The 21,478-nt window shown below is 39.7% G+C and overlaps 1 protein-coding gene across 1 annotated transcript in view; it reads left to right on the forward strand.

The window, feature by feature from the left end:
• Nucleotides 1-20,909, forward strand: part of LOC141907316 (protein turtle homolog B-like) — a 60,484-nt gene extending 39,575 nt beyond the window's left edge. Inside the window, exons 9-16 of the mRNA XM_074796923.1 lie at nt 289-400; nt 8,156-8,337; nt 14,498-14,578; nt 15,782-16,060; nt 16,787-16,960; nt 17,964-18,006; nt 18,366-18,541; nt 18,902-20,909. Of these exons, the coding sequence (XP_074653024.1) occupies nt 289-400; nt 8,156-8,337; nt 14,498-14,578; nt 15,782-16,060; nt 16,787-16,960; nt 17,964-18,006; nt 18,366-18,541; nt 18,902-18,942 (1,088 nt within the window). The 3' untranslated portion in view covers nt 18,943-20,909. The remainder of the gene's footprint in view (nt 1-288; nt 401-8,155; nt 8,338-14,497; nt 14,579-15,781; nt 16,061-16,786; nt 16,961-17,963; nt 18,007-18,365; nt 18,542-18,901) is intronic.
• Nucleotides 20,910-21,478: the final 569 nt, after the last annotated feature.

Below are 21,478 nucleotides of genomic sequence, written 5' to 3' on the forward strand. Positions count from 1 at the left end.
TTGAATAAATTCTTGACCTCAAAACTTTTAGATCTGTATATATAGTGGGTTTCTAAAAAAAACCTACACATTCACATATCGTTAAAAATGATGTGAAGTTATTGCCATACGAAAGACAAAAAAACCACTCAAAAGACCGTGAATCGTGAATAGGAGTACATGTAATTAATGTTTGACTGTAACGTTGAAGTGTATGATATTCTTAGTTTGAATTATGGCACCCTCGGTGCTAGTATAACGTCAGTAGCGACTACTGATTAGCATATTGTCTCGTGTCTCAATTTTCAGCTACCACGCCACACGCTCCATACAATGTGACTGTTGAAACCGATTCATTTTCTGCCCGGGTGTCCTGGATGCCGTCGTACGACGGGGGATACGCTCAAAATTACGTCTTATGGTGAGTATGAGAGAATACCACGTGTATACGTACATAACACCGATACTTAGAAGCGCCTGATTTAGCCAATAAGAAATCCATGTTTTTTAATAAGTCGGCCACTCGTTACTTACGTAGCCGATTGTCGTCGGGAACGTGACAATGAGTGGTAACGTAACCCACAAACGTACATGTCTTCTATTCAAAGTGGACACGAAAATCTTTTGCAATCAAGCACGCCGATTCACTAAAACTACGGCTATCTATATACGTCATACAATATAATATATACTGTACATGCTGATGGGCTTAATACAAACATCTTCTTTGCAAATATCCTCTGAGAAAATGTTAAAAACTATGTTAAACCAAAGTTCGAAACAAAAGTAGCCGTTTTACCTTGCGAAGCGGGTGTAGCAATATCTGCTTGTTTTACGTGGAAGCCGCGCGATCTGACATTTTGACCGACCGGCTGCGGAAACTTATCAACTGTATCAACTTGGATGTCGTTTACTTAATGGCAAAATACAGAATATCGAATTGCGCGCGCGTTGTTCTAAACCACCTCTCACAAGGCTTATACCTAACGACAGCAGCAGAGAGTATAGTTGTAAAAGATATATTAGAGGTTGGCGATATTGTAGTATTTTGTTGCTTTAACATTTAATATGGACACCAGCAAAAGACCCGTCTTCGGTGGGTTTGAAAGAGAGTCCCCGGTCGTGGAGCCAAGCCGAAGAAAACATCAATGCAAGGATGGGTTAAGGGGAGACACTAAGGGAGTCCCGATACCCTAAGTTTCAAATGGTTCAACCGAGAATATACCGATTGATCTTTTCCAATATAAATGTAAAATACCTTAAAACGATGTAACACGCAATAACTCGACAACCTTACATGCTAAATCATTCGTCGGTGTAAGTTGATATTTTAAGTGACACTTACACGATGAAACCTCTCTTTCCTTATCAAAATACGATAGTCGGTAAAGCGGTAATGCGAGCGTTGATCTCCTGCATACAGTACTGGAGTTCGCAATGAACCCTGTTGATGGAAATGTAAGTTCCACGAGGTTTTTTACCTTGCATACTTTTTAAGCACTATACAAATGCCTTTTATCAAAACAAATCCATAAGACCTCTTTGTTTTTAGCCGTTACTTACTATAAACAGCGTGACAAGATCTGAAAAAAATATTGATGTATGCCTTATTGCATTTGTATGGTTCTAGGAATCACTGTCACAAAATGGCAAATTCATATCGTGCAAGCCGAGATCCACGATTTCGTGTGTGTTATGGCCACCGTTCCTACGAAACCTGTTTTGGTATTTCTCGAACTACAAGATGATTAACTTAACAATATGAGACGCGGTAGATATGAATACTGTACCGCGCGCATATACCTTCGCAGCGATTAATAGCAATAAATTATACTCGGAGATGACAAAAAATTTCGCCTGGTGTCGAAGAGAAAATTTTATTATGCGCGCCGAGGCTCGTGTTGTGCGGTTCGCAGGTGTGCAGTTTCGACGGTTATTCTCGTTCGCGTCAGCTCCTGAGACGACGATTTGATCGCGAGATGCAAATGGGATTTCATGCCGAAACGTGCGTCTTCGTTTCGTCGGCTTTTATGAATAATTAGTCAGTTTCGCGAAGCGAATGATCAAGAAGCCATTAGATCGTTGTAAACCGGGATTTAGTAGGTTACAAGCTGTCGTTACTCAGAAATCGAAGTTACGATTGATGATCAGCCAATTACGATAGCCAATGATGACGGCTTCGTTTCATGCGAATTCATTCTTTCTTCGAGTATCGAATCTTTTTCACGCATTCGCACGTTCAATAGCTCACCTAAAGCTCGGCGTCTCTAAAAATATCTCTTTGAATTAAGTCCATTCGTTCAACCTATTATAATCTGGATATCGAGCTACAATTATTTCACGGTTAGTGGAATCCGATGGTAGGCTACTCTATCAACGGCGAAACATCCTGCGTCAAAATTAAAATGTATTTCCTGAAAAGCTTGCCGATATCGTTTGATATTTTCCGATATAGGATATCCTCCGAGCCGTGATTGTATGATCAAATATCAGTACAACAAGTTCTGTTGAATAAATCGGTGCAAAACATCCATGGATTTTGATTCTTTCAGCTACAGCTATTTTAATCTCATCGATAGTTATGGTAAAAAGTTTATTGTTACAATTTTGATGACTGACGTTAGACTCAGAAATGATAGCTTGTTTCCCCGAATCGGTCGGGTGGCTTTAGTAAACTGCAATAAAATTCGTAATCAGTTCATTTATATAGCTGCCGTGTATTTTATGGTAAAATTGATCATGATTTTGAAAAGAAGTAATGTACATGGTATGGATAGGCAGATCAGTCCTGTCCAGTTTATTGCATCATCCAACCAGATCTCCCTTGGCCACCCACGTTTACGGTTACCTTCCGCTGTGCCCTGCAGTTTGATGTTTGCTAGGATTCCCTTGGCTCCCGAGTACAGCGTTACGTAATAGGCCTGCCGCTGGATGTACGTCGTGGTGGCGAAGCCATATACCACGACAACCAAGCTTTTATGAGCAAAATCATTTTTCACGTTTGCATTCAGAAATAGTATAATATCAAAGAGAGCTTATCTCGTTAACAAAAGACGACTAAGCCGCGTAACGCAAGAAACGCATCATTCGAGTGGAGAGGTTCTTCTGTGTGTTGTAAAATATCATTTTTTCAAACTGACGTGATGGCATTATTGTTTTCAGCAGTATATATATATATATATATATATATATATATATATATATATATATATATATATAAGCTTGCCAGCTTGTTGTTCCGTGAAGTCCAAGACAACGCCAGCAGCTCAGCTGATATACATAATGTACATGTGTATATATATATATATATATATATATATATATATATATATATATATATATATATATATATATATATATATATATATATATATATATATATATATATATATATATATATATATATATATATATATATATATATATATATATATATATATATATATATATATATATATATATATATACACATGTACATTATGTATATCAGCTGAGCTGCTGGCGTTGTCTTGGACTTCACGGAACAACAAGCTGGCAAGCGTTGAATATTCAGGTTGATATCAATATCTCTGACAGCGAGGAGATGAGGCGGGCGAAGTCTTCGCTGATTTCTATACCAGATATATTTCGCCATAGAAGTTGCTTGTCGTCTCGCGGAGTCCCGGTAACGCCAATACACCGTGTATCCCCACACTTGATGATTGACAGAGCATCTACGCATGACCGAATCCAATACGGAGGTCCATCAGTTGCACATTCCTCGCTCCCTGTCATCCTTCCTTGAAAAAAAACCCTCAGAATTGGATGGTAGTAAATGTATTGCCATCGTCACAGATAATATAACACATCAAGATCCATGTTCATACACACGGTAAAAAGAACGTGTTGTTTTTTCACGTCTGGTATTTTCGTTAAGGATTTTGCCGCGCAACCCGATTCGTTTTTTTTCGCGGCTAGCGTTTGATGTGATATAATAATGATGTTTGATTTTCGGTATAATTTGATGGACACAGACGGGGTCGAATTATATACGCGATAAGCGTATATTAGCCAGCCAGCGCTTATTCGCAAAAATAACAGCTTTTCCGCGTATCATTGTCATTCCGAGCTATTCGCGGACCGGCGGATTATGCAGTAATCATTTCTGTAGAGAACGGGGCTTAACCTACGCGGCCAATTTCGATCCAGGTGCCAGGCGCAAATGCCGAGCAACGCTGCAAAAGTGATCCGATGATTATACGGCTAATGTCGGACGTTGTTGCTGCCGATAGACGGCAAAACCAATACGAAACGAAGAGGTTGAGCAAACTATCGACCGTCATACAGGAAGCATCGACTGGCTGGCCTCCACTACCGCTGATGATCAACGCGAGGGGATGGAGCAGTCAACGAAGGGCCGTATTAAACGGGCAAGCTGTTTGATATACGGACTTAGATCGATTTATTTTTTGCTACCAAAACAACGCATAATAAATGTGTATCAAACGAAAATGCCTTGTTTGGGAGTAAACATTTACGCGGAGTCGATGAATCGCGTTGTGAGGATTCATAAAAAGGTCGTCGAACGTATCAGCCCATCTATCATCGCCTAAAAAGCAGCTTCCTCGCTGATGATCCTTGAAAAACTATGAATTAAATATCAGCCGGGTTTTTTGAGCGTTATACGACCCACAGAAGAATTGTCGTCACGAGACGCGCAATATTCCTGCGATATTAAGGTTGGATGGATGGAAACGCTACCCTAATGAGCCGTATGCTAATTCATACGTGGTCTGGATAATGCAACTTCGGCTATGATAAAAACAGATAGAACATCTGACAATTCGATCTAGCTTCTGATAAAATCCCATTTCCGTAAAACCATTATTGCCGGCAACAAAAAGGAAATGGCCGACTGGTCTATGTCATCGCCAGTGAAAATACCGGAAGTCATCTTAGTTGATAGTTTTTCGGTTGTCGACACTTCATATCGGCGCGCACCGAGAGTGAAGTATAAACTTCGTGATTTCTCTTCGGGCTGTAATTATTAGAATATTCAAAGCCTAAATACTGAATATCACATAATCACATACGTAAATACACATGTGATTTTTAGTATTAAGGTATTGAATAGTTCAATAATACGCATTGTTTGACCTTGGATCGTATCGGTAGACCACTGTCACCGATCCAAGGTCAAACGAGTAAATGAACGACACTGCTCCCGATGATGATACAAGGCGTTTGCTCTTTCAAAGCCACTGCTGTAACAAGATGTATTCTGTGACAGACGATGATCGCGACGAAAACGATTCGCGGCACGCCAAGTGTAACCGATCAATGGGCTTACCCCGTATGTGATTGGAATTATTGAGCACCGGGGAGAATCAGACATATGTTCTTTTCCCCGCGCGTAGGACTATTTTCAGCACCTGCTTCGCCGCAGAACGCAACTAAGGGTATTACAAAAGTCGGCTGAGTAAATGAGTTTTGCAATGCGTATTGCAACCGAATTGGTTGATTAAGCGCCGATTTAAGCGGCAATGGCGATTCTTCGATGGAATCCCATTTCGCCGGTGTTGGCAAACCGATGTGTAATGCCGTGTATTTAATTGGATTGTAGATACCCGCTGGATTTGCCAGCTCTGTCGTTTCGATTTGTATCTATAAAATCGTACGCACTGAGACTCGAAAAACATCGTGATGTATCGTGCAACCAGGTTTTATACTCGTCCTCGTTAACGATATAGGCGGTGCCTCGTTTCAGAATGGCTTTGGCTTCTTAACGTTTTGATTGATATCTACGCACTCGTGCCAATGGCAAGAACCCATCGATACCTGTCAATTACACGAATCACTTAAATCATCAGAGAACTAACTAATGAATATCTCGACGTTCTTAACATGGCGTTACAAGTGTTCCTGACCGACAGTTGAAGTGGTCTACCGAGGGAATCTCTAAGTTGTTTTCTCACCGTCGTGGTGACGTCATCCGCCCTAATTCTAGCTCATCGAGTTGAGGCGATATAACTCGAATGGACATCGACGCATATAATTAGTGTCCACGACGAGTGTGCTTATTTGAAGTACTTGCAATAGATTATCTGCGAAGGGTGGCGAATGCACAGAAAGTAGCCTTTAATGAGTGCCATAGACTAACGATGCTCAAGTGAAAGTGAACAACATTCGTGCCGAAATTGCTCGACCATCGCCTCGGACTTCAATCTATCTATGTCTGCTAGGCCAGAAATCGCTGTTTATTAAAGCTTAAGACAAAAAGATCCGCAAATAAACAAATTCATTATTGCTATCTACTACTTTCGTAACTCCGTTCAAAAGGATACATGTTGTGCCATCAGCAACCTTATCAGCAGCTGCGTAGCCAATTCCGGATTGACAATTCCACGATGGGACATGAATCATCTTAAGATCCATCTCATTAAGAATTAAGGAAATTGTTGGAACAACCAATCCCAACTGCACCGTTATCAACGTTCCATTTTCATACATTTCATCTCTCGGTCAATCCTGAAGTATAGTTCTTCGAATTATCCCTCAACTGTGTTCGTTCGAGTTCGCCCAACAAGAACAAGAACAAGAAACACTTCCAATGACGCTTTTATTGTTGTCTCCCGTGTTTTCAAACTGACGTGTCAACACTTTCGTTCCAGGAATAGCTTTTTTGTCTAATGGCTATTGATTCCAGCTCGGTACAATTATCTTGTTACCGTATTTGCATCTTACACGCTTCATTAGATGACCAACCTTCAAACTCGCGACGGCTCATCAAGACATACTGTCAATGTTTAACTGCGGAAAATACACGCACCTTTATCTGGTGGCTCTTTATTCGGCATATTTACCTAAACACGACGATTTGCCCGTTCTCTGTCAGTCCATTTTCTCTAAGTGGTGGCGGTGATTTTTCTTTTTATCAAGTATATATTCAGTGCGTGTTTCGATTGAAAGAGCTAGCAGTTGCTTTTCGCAGAATCTCTCCTTTTAGTACAGAATTTCAATAATTCAACGTGATATAACGCAATTGAAGCCATAATAGGTGAAAATAATCGAAGAGATAAAGAATTATGTTTCTTCAAAATAAGTAAATACGAGACCATGGTTTCGTCATGAAGTTCAACTGGAACAATGCCAAAATAAACCGAAGGAAGATTAATGGATCAACAAATGACGCGATTGACATTTAGGTTATTGTAGATGTGAAAGTTGATTATAAAAAAAAATATATACCCACGAACAACCTTTTTCCTCCCACGAACGGTCTACACACCACACTACCTACTGGACTTAACAATGGGTTTTTTAATGCTGTTCTTTTCATGAAGAAATCTACTGCAAATTTAATTAATCAAAATTCCTTTTTTTCGTCGAAATGTTGTCATGAAAAATCGACCACCCCTTGAGAAGCGTGGCCGTACGTGATAAAATAATTCATTTAACGCAAAAGCGTGATCTATGCCGTCAATAATTACCTAATGATTTATCGCCGAACAAAACATCGATTGAAAAATTTTCTTCGTGGCATGAAGATTTATGCTAATAAATCGTTGGTTCATTTGTGCTTGTCAACTGGGGGAATTGACGTGGTATTTTGATGCACACATATCGTACGATATGGTTGATTCTGTTTTTTTTTCTTTTTTACATCGACATGTTGTATCCACAAATAAATATTTACAAAGCCGTGTTTGTAAGTAGCTTTTGAGTGACGTTGCTGCAAACTCGAAATATCGCTACATAAATACTGCTTGAAAAAAGGCTTATGTCTCGCTTTGCGGGTTGATGCCAATCGGCTGCATCATTAGGGTTTTCTGCTTTTTCACAGAAACCCTAATTAATCCGGATTATCATTATTATCATTATTATTAGTAATTCTCCTTTCCAAGCAGATAATCCGCATAGTGCCTGTTCATATCAAGCCTGTTCAAGAAATTTGTTTGGTTCTATATTGCGATATAATTCATTGACGTAAATGTACCACTCATATCAGGTTCGAAACCCTGGTAATTAACAATTTTTGATTTGTATTTATAATTTCCAAAGGTTTGCATACTGAAGCTGCTAGGCAGAAAATGCGTTTGCTATATCATCTTTTATGTGCTTTTTGTGATGAATATAAAATACGATTAAATCATTTGCACTTTTATTCGTAACGCAGTTTATATCTTATCAAATTTAGGTTTAAAGTCGTCAATGATGCCAATCCAGAGAACTGGAAAACCATACAAGTATTGCCGTTCGGAGCGACGACGTTTACACTATACGGCCTGAAGCCAGCCGAGGTTTACGAATTCGGTGTGATATCTAGAAACAAATTAGGAGATGGTCTATTCAGCGAAATAGTCAAGGCAAAGACTAAAGGTAATCGTCGTACTATTATCATCAGTGTTTTTATGCATTGGCTACGATGAATCGTGTTATCATTCTCACCGTTTCATTATCTAAACCTATCGACGTGTATATTGTGCTATGTGTTCTGCGTTCGTCTTTGAATCGTATTTTAAAAACGGTATTATCACTTTTATCTTACGGCTTTAAACAATATATACTGCACAGGAAATATAATGCCGATTTATTCAATTTTTGATTTTCTTTTGCCGCACCAAACGGTCGGGAAGCTGGTGAACGCCTATTTTGTTTTCATGAAAATCAATTTGTGTGTTGGTAGTGCTTTGTCTGCATAACGTTGCCAATACGAACTAAAAATAGCTCTCGATTTGGTAGCTCCTCTGGCTCCGAACGATTCCGAGAACTCGATTCGCTCGGTTCATCATATATGAGAATTGCCTATCGCCGGAGCGTCGAAAATATAACCAAAATCAACCTCTTCGCTGTATGCACGCGTACGACATTCTGGCGTTCTGTTCAGCGGTGAATCTCCGCGATATTTAAATTCACGTCAGCTATAACGCGTTCTGTCGTCTTAACACGACGAATGCTCATCGGCGCGTTGTGAGCGATCTCGCGAAAGGCTCGTGTGAAAAAATACATCACCAGACCAGGCGCAGATTACGGAGAGGTCTATCTGATCTCGCACTATGCAAGCAGTGCCGCGTCGTGTCGAAATCTTGTCGAGATGCTCCGAGTAGAAGCGAATTGCGGGCTATCATTTTAGAACAATGTCGCAAAAGTGAATATTCTAGTGAATGATAAAATTTTTCTTTCCGTCTTCATCGATAACTACTTTCATTCCGTGGGCAATAACGCCATGTGTCACCAATCTCTCCGACTATAAACAGATACCCAACTTGCCAAAGGACAGCAAGTAATGTACCTGGTTCGAACACCAGATTTGAACGCGTTCAATACTCGCCCCATTCACCGCTCCTCGATCTATCGATTTATGTCGTGTTTTGTTTTGTTTTCTCCAATATATATTCATATCAAAAAATGCGAAAATTCATCGACACAAGCCCAATATCACCTTGAATCGAAGAAGGCCTTTGACACTGCAATAATCCCAAATATATAATTAACAAGAAAGATTAATGATTTATACACACATCGATTTGTATTTGGTTTCTGGGGAAACGATACATTCATCATAAAAGTCGATAGCTGATAAATACATCTACTGCTTATTTTGCATTATGCACTGGTTCTAGACAGGATCAACGATAAAACCCCGCGCGTCCCTTGGCCGCCAATTTTATTTTTTTCATTTCAAAAATATATTCATATCGTTTCTGTTGTGTTATTTATTGTCTCTTCATATCTCCCCATTCGTAATGATTTGATATTATATATATACATATATATTCGTAATTGTATTATCATTGAATTGATGTGTTATTATTCCTCGTTCTGTACGATTTTTAGTGTCTATACACGAATATTTCTTTCTATATTCGGTATATATGCTAACCTTCTGTTTATCTCCGTTATGCGTATATACAAAAAGACGTTTTCGCTTCATTTTTCATCCATTTTCGTTGTCTACAGTGCCACAACGTACCCATTTATATATGATCCATTCCACCATAATACAACGCAATATCTCTTGGGAATATTTCTTTTGGCTATATTTTCATGAGAGCTGGATGATATTTTGTTGTTTATCGGTCCCGTAACCGACTGAGTTTTCGATTTAGTCGCAATGCAACGTGGCATTTGCAATGACATAGCGGTTCGAAATCAAATCGCAAGCCTCTAGAACCACCCAATGATAATGCTTCAAATCCAACTGTTAATTTCATCTTTCGTTCATTTTCGTCGTATATATAGCGACTTAAATTTTCATTGTTCAGATATATTCAGAGATGATACCGCTTTTTATCCGTGGCGCGCATGCGTAATGGCTGATCAGATAATGCCCGTGTTTATAAGTATCATAACATAAAGATAAATATGTCCCCAAACCATTATTTGTGTCGGCACTAGACACAAATTTGTATTAAGACTTTTATGCTCAAACCGGCAACAATTTACTTCCTAATTTATGTATTCAAAGCTTCTGTTTGTTGATACTAGGCAATTTGACTTGTTTTCAGCCGCCCCTCGTTTATCGAGCACGCCTCGGATGGTTCCGAAGCCACGTCAACGCCAACAGCCAGCTCATCCGGTGACGGTGCCCAATCTCCGTGACGGTATATTACTATACATACATTTTTACGTGTATCCCATGCATGGGTTTGCATTTATATTTCGTACTACATAGTTCTTCATTATTTCGACATTATTTGCAGATTTCTTCTTTCATTTTCTTCCACTTGTTTGCATATTACGTATAACGTTCGATTTTATTGTTGCCTGGTCGTAATCAGCCGTTACAAGCGTCCGTAGTTTTTTTCCTAGGTAATATAGTCTATATCGTGTTGGTATGTAGATTTGTGGTCGTCATATCTGTGATACGGAATGTGGGGCACGGAATTTATATCTGCGATGGCTAGGTTGAAACGGGGGGACGGTGTCAGAGATAAAAGATAAAAACTGGGCGTCGTTTAAGCGCTCAGCCATGATATCGCCGGCCAAAAGAGCAGTCATTGTTTATTGGCTATACTTCCCTGTATATTTGCGGCCGTATATACCCAAACGGCAACCGGAAATTAGTCGGAAAAGTAATGATGCGCGCGGTGCAGTGTGTGTCTGACCTATTCGAATTGTCTCACCACATTTCGGTTGTGCGATGTCTTTTATTCTATTCATGAACGAAAATCCGTTTTTGTCCCTGACCTTGGTTTGATAACTCATCAAAAACCAAGGTATTTTCGTTGATTGGATCTATGAGTCATGCTAGTTGTTTTTGCCTGCATCTGAATCCAGCGGCGCTCGTAACCTCAAAGGAAGCTCCGTTGAGAGAAGTAATCATAATTATTTTCCCTGTTCATCGCAATAATCGTAATTGATTAACATCCGCCACTGAATGAGTAGATCTTTCTTATCATTAAGATTATATTGATGGAAGATTTCCTTCTTCTTATAGATGAAATATATACTTATGAACACGTGCTCCATTTTTATGCTACCTATTTTTAGCTTGGGGTTTTTACGTCGGCTCCGTTCGTTGACCCTTATAGGTTGCGTGTAAGTCAACCACGGTAGATAGTTAAGTCGGAATTCACGAGCTTACGGGATAAAACTGTCGCCACCAATCGCACAAATAGGCATGAACTGCGATGATCCTAATTCTTGGTCATCATTTCTAGCGAAACTGATTGACAAAATAACCACGTCGTCCCGAATGGCGGGCAATGATCTTTGATATGATTGATCTATATAATCACACCATTTGATTGATATTTGATCGGCTTTGATCCGATTATGTCTGTAGATTGACAATCGGGCTATATATGTACGTTTTTCGTTTAACTAGCGCAGGCCCTGCAGCGACGATGTTGATATAGTTTGTATACGTCGATTAGCACTGTTATATTCGGCCGAATGTTGTGTTTCGCGGATGTGGCATTATAATTGAAAGTCCGCCTTCGAATTGTGCGACTACTTCATGTTTGCAATGATTATCCGCGCGCAAAATCGATATAAATTTGATCTAGTGAAACACAAAATTTAATCTAGTAAAAGCTGAACGACCGAAGATGAACGCGGATGCAATCAAATTCGACATGTTATCTATGTAAATGTGCACAAATTCATAAGCCACCGGCGATAATTCGATAAAAGTGCTTGTATTTCTTTCTTTTTTTCTAACCAACCACTCGAACGAGTACGTTCGAAGCGTCGAAATTCAAAATACTGAAAATGCATCGCTCCAAAATATTAGGGAGAAAATTAGATCGCAAGCGATGGGTTTTTCGAGAGCCCCTGAATTTGTTTTAACATTTTACAATTCGCGATACGAAAATAAAAATGCAGTAAAGTCATCGTAGCAATCTATACACGGAAACTTTTACATGATCATAGTTCCCGGATTTCTCAGAATTCAGTCTGCTATTCGTGCCAAATAAACAAACCTGTGCGTGCGTGGTCGGGAGGAGCTGACCTTTAATTTTTTCGACTTTAAGACGATTGTAACGGCTAGATGATTCCATCTCGCAGCGCAATTTTCAAACATTTATTGACTATATATATATATATATATATATAGTATAATTACATGTTTTTGCATTTATTTTCACTTCGAGCACGATCGATTTTTGATTGATTCTATTTATATATTTTTTCTATCGCGGTTTTTATTTTTAGGTCGTCGTGTATCGTATCAAATCTAGATTTTCCTCTATCCAACACACAGCGACACATAAAACGTGCCATGTAAAAAGGACGTAGCCACCGGAAGCCACGAGTGTAACGCTGAGAGAAAACCGATATTCAATTTTAACCTAGAAATTTCCGGCGATATGTATATATATATATATATATATAATTTAACGAATATAACGCAGCTCGCTTTGAAATGATAGTCGAGTATGTGCAGACGCCAGAATCATGAATCTGATATATTGATGTATATAGTTATAAAAGTGCTTAGTACTAAAGTACGAAGTTCTTTTTGTTTGACTTAGCTGTATATGTAAACTACTTGCGTGGCTTCAGTTGGTTACTACTGCTACAAGGGTCTTCACAAAGATAACCACAATATAGGCAACGCACAACCCATAGACACATAGTTGTTTGTCGGTATTCAATAAGTAGATACGTTCAGTTATTCGGGAAACGGAGAAATTGATCGCTATTTCTAAGTCTTCCGGGGCAATGTTTACTGCACAATACGGTGTTTACTGTACACTCAATAAGCGACAACATCTTGAATATTGATGTGTTTGTTTGAGAGCGATGATTGATCTTGAATTCAAGAAAAGTAGCTAATTTGTTTTACGTCATCGGTAGAATTCATGGATTAGAATGTATCCCGCTGACTCGTAAACCCACCCATTTCGAAAACTCTATGATACCATCATGCTTATCATCTAAAAAGGCCTTGGGTATAAAAAGGCTTTGGCGAGTGCATCAATATGCGTTATAGCTCGTATGGTTGTGATATCTGCTTATGACGTCATCACACCGTCAACTCATGACACAGACCTGTCGTCGAAACACAACGAGGCTTCGTATTTTTTTAAACGACGCTTCGATCTTTTCTTACCGTTGAAATTTGCGGATGAAATCTATAGGAAACTAGTGTTATGGTACTCTGTAATCTAAATCTTTTCCATCGATGTTTCCTTCAAATCTTTACACTTTTTTGAACTCCAGTTTCAATATTTTGACGTTCATAGCCGAAGGCAGCTTAACTGAAAAATGTGCAGAATTAGAATGATGAAAAGACAAGTGATTTCTTTCGTATCTTTCTCGTTATACTACAAAGGTCAAAGCGCATTTTAAGCCAACACAGGGGTGATTCTAGCAAAATTGGTATGCGAGGTCCAGAAGAAAAATCACTATTCAGAAAAAGGATCCATTTCTAAGGCAACTAGTGCAGGGATCATCAGGGCCATGTTTTATGGTTACAAGTTTTTAATTTCTCCTGGTATCCATCGTCTTACATTACATTACCATATAATCATCTCTGTAAATTTCTAATGTAGTTTAATTCGTAAATAAAGAATAATAATCTAGGGTTGTAGGCAGAAATATATCCTAAATGACGACATTTCCGAGTGGACGTGTGTCAGTTTTAACTATCTTTGCCTTGGCGAAAAGGGCAACCTCAACGGGAAGGCAGGGGTCCGGACCCCTGACACCACCCCCTAAATCCACCCCTGCAGCAAAAACACGCCTTCGCCATAACCCTTATTGGCCGGACGTGTTCCTATAACGGTCGAACTAAGCTTAAGTTCTTAATCTATTCGATTTAGTTATATGACAATCATTCCGTCACCACCTGATCAGAAGTCTCGGCTTCGTGCCCCGCAAGACCGTTATTTGAATGGATATAAAGCTGCACAGAACACGGTCAGAAATTCTAGCCGCGCAGTTATCTCAAATAACAAGTGTTTTGTGCGAATTTCCCCGGTGGCAAATTAAAATCCCCAAGCCGTACATTCATCACGTCAAAAACATAAGCAAACAAGACGAAAAAAACTCACTAATGCATGTTACGTGGAATCTTTATTTTTTCTAGGTTTCGATCCGAATATCGCGGCCGCGCTGCCCACGGATGCGACTGGCGCCACTTATTATCCACCTTTAGGTAGAAATATAGGTCAGTATGAAAGTTGAAGAAAATGCATGTCAATGTTTAAATTGTTGCTTAGGCTTCTTCAGTTAATTCGTTTTCTAATATCTAAAGTTGTATTTTTGTTACTTTTAGGGTGGTACCATTTCACATTAACCCTTTAAGGCTACACTGACTCATCTATATAAATTGTGATGACAATTTCAACACATTACAATATGTTCTATTAATTCAGTGATAAAAACGCTAATCTGTGAAATGTAAAAAGAAACCGTTCAAGGCGATTTGAAAATAATTCGAAACTCTAATAACGATCTCATTCAAGTTATCGTCATCACGGCGTTACACCCTAATAGAAGTACTTAATCATCATTCAGTCCAATTTACATCGTAAACTATCATTTTGAAACTGATATTCAGTAGGGCTATTATACGCGGCGAGACGTTTATATGAACGCGTTATACGGCGTTTTATCTCGTCGAAATCGGCTCCGGCGGTTTCGTAAGGTCTCTCATTTGTTTGCCGCGTTCGTTTAACTGAATTATTTTGACAGCGTATCTCCGACCATTCAATCGACTGCTCCCGGTGCTTGTTTAGCGACCGTCTCTGCTGCGTTGACGTGTACACGGCGTCGACTTGTAACCACACGGCTAATGTGGTTTGCATCAAGTCTGATTAAATTTATTTCGCACGCCTCACGTTTTGACAAATACATTCCGATTGGTTTATCCTTACACAACACACGCGCTGCTGTACACGACGTCTTTTATTAGATCGGGTATTTGGAGTTGGTGACGTGTATATGCTAAAAGCAGCACATATAGATAATTTCATTTTCAAAATCATGAATGTGTCAGGCTTTGAAATCTCGCTTAGCGTTCTCGAGCGTCTTATGTATGCATGCATCAGTGTTTTCAAAGATATACCTCAGATTTCAAATTAAACTAAGTTAACTAATCGGATGGATGTTTGATTTCATCAAGATTATATATTCATACGCGGGATTTTTAGGGATTGCGAAAAACTTTTGCGGGTATCGCAATTTCATTCAAAACTTTGCAATTTGAGTCGCAGCACTGGGAAATAAAAAATTTCTCGTCAAACGCGCAGGACACAGGGAAACACTCGGAAACATGTTTCTGTCTCCTTTTTCCGTGTTTCCCTGCATCGCGTGCGATGTGCTCGAAGAATCGGTTTAAGTGAAATCAATGGTCCTTTTCAATTTTCAGGGCCGGTACCACCGCAAGCGTTAAACTTGACGCTGAATCGGGTCGGAAGCGAACTCGTGGTCAGTTGGCAACCGCCGAAAAATATGTCGCTGGTCAGCTACTTCATCATCGAACACCGCATGACCGGCGACGAGCAGTGGGAGCAGATTAAAGTGAACTGTAAGGATACCCGTTACAAAATGCACGGACTACGCTTCGACGTCGACCACCAGGTCCGGCTGATCAGCGCCGGCAATTTCGCTAGAAGCAGACCGACAAAAATCGTAGGACTTCCATCGGGTAGGCAGCCTTTATCAGAGCTCGATAATCTCTCTCGAGTGATTAATTCCCTTGTAACGCCCTCATCTTGCTTCGTAATCTGATTGCCAATGCTTGGTATGAAAGTTTTTCGTCTTCTCGATTTTGCCATCGGGTGCAATCGAGTACCTGCGCGTCGAGAGGATCTGTACCTCGGGCACTGCGCGCGTGGATGATGAATGACGTACTTTTTGCGATGAAATTCGATTGCCGTATTTAGATGAAATAAAATTAAAATGGCGGCGTCGTTGACAACAACAGAAATACCAGACCTCGATAATTCAATAACGAAATCATATTCTTTATAACTTTATCACGATCGCTCGTCACGTAATGTGTGCTAGTCTAAAAGCTTGTGCCGACGCCTTCACGAGTTATTTAATCAGAACCACAATCGCAAAACAAAAAACCTTATCTTCGCATTTCAAACGGTGTCGTCTCTCATATGAGTTGAACTGTATCATCTTCTGAGAGATCGCTTTTTCGATTAAAGGTAAATGGGAAAAGCTTGTACGACTAACGTGATCCAAGTTCATCGAACATGCTCTTTCAGACTGAGGGAGGACACCGACAATATAGTGCCAGGATCAATGATCAACCCGAACCTAAATAAACAAATTCATTTCCTTAAACCATGACGAATATGGATGAGTTAATAAGTCATCGTCGTCCGTTTTATGTATCGACCAATAATCTTCAATTTTCTAGAGGCATTGTCGAGCGTCGGCGACGACGGAAGCGGTGGTGGATGGGTCGTGTCGCAGGCAGCTATTTGGGGTGTTGCCGGAGGCTTCCTTTTCCTGTTAACAGTTGTGATAGTGGCTGTGATTGCTGTAAAATGCTTTAATCAACGCAAAGAAAACAAAAACAAAGTGAAATACGGTAAGTATACTCGCGGCAGTGATAAGTCGGTTCGATTAACTTTCGTGATATAACAGCGTTATGATGTAATTCCCCTTTTTCTCGATCGTTCGGAAATCATTTCATAAATTAATCATTCATATTACATACACGGTAGGATGACGAAGAAATCGATACTTTTCATCAATTCGGCTATCTTTCCCATCCGTGTAGTGTACGCGGTGTGTTTTTGCTTTTTTGAATTTCACGCGTGCCTGGTCGCGGCACCTGTTCCGATCGGCGTTGATCAAGATAAGTTGTAATGAGAAAGAATGGCTGGCTCCGATGATACACGGCGGTCGGAGGAAGCAGGAATTTCCGTATAAGCGGGAGATAGAGTAGATGTGCAATTGGCCAGGCTTCCTCGCGCGCTCTAGCTTCTCATTGTGGGCTGTGTTGATGAATGGGAGGGAAACTAGATAGAATATTTGATTGACCTGTCGGTGACGCAGATATTCCGTGCATGGATTAGGGACATTATTTCCGTTTCACAGGCATCATAAGGGGCAGATCCAAGGCGAGGGTGCAAGGGGTGCACCCCACCCCCCCCCCCCTCCCCCGTTAAAATGTCAAATTACCCCGAAATTTTTAAGGAAAATCAAAACTATTAACTATTGGAAGTAAACTGATATATACTTGAAAAGTTTGTATTCATTGACATCTATTTTTTTCAAATCAGGTAATGTTTCCCGTGGATGCTCTTTTAATCATATGATGTGCTCCATTTTGGAGCGTGCACCCCTCCCTGAATCAGACCCTAGATCCACCCTGATTAACTCACGGATTCGTAACCAGCCATGAGATATAATTCCAAATTCGTTTTGGCTGCAGATAGTTTTATATTCGGCAAAACTTGGCTAATATATTGAAATGTTCAAACAATTTCTAAAATCTGTCACCTACTGAACTCAAGACTATAACACCCACACTCAAAAATGAAATCTATATCGTCGATAACTATTATTCTGACTACTTACTTTTCTAGGTAACGTCAAATATTTCGGTCCAAAACAGCTCGAGGCGAATAAGTAAGTATCGACGTACACAATTACAATGCGATTGTATTATGAAATATTTAGAAGGGATCAAAAACTAGATAGATTTATGCATGTAATAACAGATAGATGCACTACGAACTACGAATTACTTATAAAGTGATTTTTAGATTTACATTACGGAATACGCATGAATAATCTTCGGGAAAGACACATTTGGGGATTTGAATATTATGTTGATTCATCCTAACTGTTCATCTAATATTGATTGTTTGTTATTTCTCAATGTTCGGATGGTGTTACGAGTTGAATAATTCCGCGAGATCAAGTTATATATAAAAAGAAAAATTGCGAAAAACTCGAAACCTAATCAGCGTTTACATCTATTGCAGTTCGACGCTTCCCTTGCCGAACTCGCATCCGCCTCCGCCCCCGCCGCCGCCGCCACCGCCGCCGCACAGCCCGCCGTATCGAACGTTTCCCAGAGAAGAGAACAGCGTGCTGGCAATCACGAACAGAGAAAACATTCGCCACGAAAACAACCACCAACGACCGATCATTAAGAAAGGTAAATGCCGCGGAAAAAAGGCCGCACTAGAGAATTTTGCCTGGACGTTTCAGATTTCTCAAGAGGTGTTGTGCACCGGCCTTAATGTGACACAACAAATAAATCTATGTCAAAACGAATGAGTTCACATATATGAAATTCGTGCTTATTCGTGGTTATCATTGTGATTTCCGACCACACGAAATAATTTCAATTACATGAATAAATTGTGAAGACAAAAGTGTAACAAGCCACGCGATCCACGACGTGATTGGTCGAATGAAATGATTCGCGGACGCGATTGGTTGAAATATCTGAACACGCGCTATTGACTGTTCTGAAGACTTTGAAAATAATGTATCTTTGTTTTCTATTTTTCAGTAAAAATAGTAACTGATACACACCACGAAGCAACCGTGTAATAGACTCTAGATAGCTAACAGCTACACGCAGCCGACACCAATCCTCTTTGCAGATGAAACCATTTCGGAAATGCTATTACACAGCGACGATGCATACGGCGAAGCCTTCCAAGGCTGTGCGCCCCGCGCGCCGATTGCGAGGCCTCGAGTCAGCGATCTCTTACTTGAAAAATCATATAAACTTAAATATATACATATTAGGCTGCATAACGTTACAGAAAATGCCAAAAAAACTTCATACACGTCCAGTAAATCACAACAATAGACCTCTTAGAGACAAAATAGTGGTTCGAAAATATTCGCATATCGTAACCGTTGAGTTTGGGACATACAACTCGATTCTTCAGAGCTGCGAAATTCGCAACGTAAGAGAAAAAACAAGACAAAGCAGCGATGAAGATCGTCCGCAGTTGACGTTTAGATATGATATTACGGTCCAGATACGACAAAACGCGATCGAAAAAAGATACTGACTGATCGAAATCGAAAATTCCCGATTGTCGCATTCAAAACAGGGCCAACCTTACCGCAACTGGCATGCCAGGTATTATGTCGAGTGCTTTAGAAAATCTAATAATCCCTGTACAGGAAAAACAAGTATCGTCGCGCGGAATAAGATGAGAAAAATAGGCCATTTTCGTATTCAACGCATTCCTGGTATATCCGATGCGTCGATGGAACGGTCTCTTAACGGCTTACGAGTTCCAGAAATAAGATGTAATCTTTGCATTAGGTGCTAGTGTATAAAGCGATGCTTATCATGTACGTAATATCAAATTCGTTTGATGATTTTCTAGTAATAATGCATAGTGTTTAGTATAAGATTCGCATTTAAAATCTTGAAAACAAATTCCAACTCCAAGTAATCACGCGGGTTACTCTGAGCAAGACTTAATCTTACTGTCTAAAATATCATTTAGGCTAAAGAAAAGCAATTCCCGAATACGGTCGATAGTTATCCGGAATACAAAATGCTTCATTGGCCTTGTATCAGGTTTATGGATTATGGTATGCCGACACGAGGTGTCAAGGGTGTATTCATTCTGGTCGAAACGAACGCACCGGAAGAGTATTCGAGAATCGATCGTAACCCGCGTAATATTCTAGGAATGTCGCTATTCGGAAATCGTCGGGTTAAACCCAACTTGGAAATCCCGTTACGTTCTTCTTATCTAAATACGAAAGTTGTACTTTCAAACTCGCCGTGAAAAATGTCGACGAGTGGGTGACAGTTGTGGCACGATCAGCGGATGTGCCACAGTCGTGTCTACCGTATCTGATGGTAAGACGCGTAGATTTCTTGTGTTAATAAAACATACTTATTTCTTTCTTACGATATTTTTTCTACTTGATTTTGTAACCTACACGTATATATCGGTGATGAGTGTGGGTATTGGGTATCAGGGATATATCAGTGGTATTTTGTAGCCAGATTCTGGTTCTATAGACTCGGTGTACTTACCTTGACCTCGTGACCCCAGTTTTACGCTGCTTTGATATTTAGATTGCAACTTTCAAGGGGCTTAAAACGTGATAGCATTTATCAGATTGACAGCTACATAAGTAGTCGGTCTGTAAAATCGGCTCCACCGTTAATTCAAACAGCTTTAATGCAAGGGCTAGTAAGTTTATAGACTTCGATTTCGACTGAGGAACCGATCCAAGTATTTCGATTTCCCTAATATCAGATGATTTTTTATCAAATCATAAATTTGTTGAAGTTGTCTCCGTTTTACTTTTGAAAAAAAAATACAGCAGATAGTCCGTTATTTCCTGTTTGACGTGTGTAAAACGAGTAAATTTTAAGGACACTTTTTGTATATTAAGCTTAAAAATCGGTTATGAAGTAACTTGAACATGAAATTAGTCGTTGCATTCAAATTAAAGTATTGTAACGATGATGTATAATGTATAGAAGAATATGATGTGTTAAATAGTTGCAAAAGAGGGAAAATAGAATTTTAAATGAAGACTGTATAAATATTGTGATAATATACGAATCCTTTTTGTTTTTTCTTTTGATGCGCTGTAGTTCAATGATGATTTGAGGCCTATTTGAAATTTTCTAAATGGTGTAACAAATGAAACTGGTCTAGTAGGCGCTGGTACGTTAATGGATCCTGCGACGCTATTTTCACAAGGGGTGGTAGCAGACTCGAGGCCAATACACCTCCACCTTGCGATGCGATGCACCCGTCAGCACAGGTACACTGCTAATCTTTATCAGTCATTAGAGCGGCTTTGGTTAAAGCCGCTTACGACAGGGAGTAACGCCACGGTCGTCGACCCTAAAGACTCTCCAACGATTTATTGTTGTAAATCTGATACGTCCAATGCGTTCGAACTTATATTAGCGCAGCGCAAGATGCGCTCGTTTGCGGGCGCCTTTACGATAAACAGTGAAACAGCGGATGCCAACCTTAACAACTGAGTGAATTTTTTGATAGAAGGGTTGTTTTAATGAGCATGTTTTTTGTCTATAGTTTTCGATTGTTCTCTTTAGTCCTATGCCCTCTTTGAATGAAGTGCAATACCT

Source organism: Tubulanus polymorphus, chromosome 6, assembly GCF_964204645.1.
Source record: "Tubulanus polymorphus chromosome 6, tnTubPoly1.2, whole genome shotgun sequence".
Lineage (NCBI taxonomy): Eukaryota > Metazoa > Nemertea > Palaeonemertea > Tubulaniformes > Tubulanidae > Tubulanus > Tubulanus polymorphus.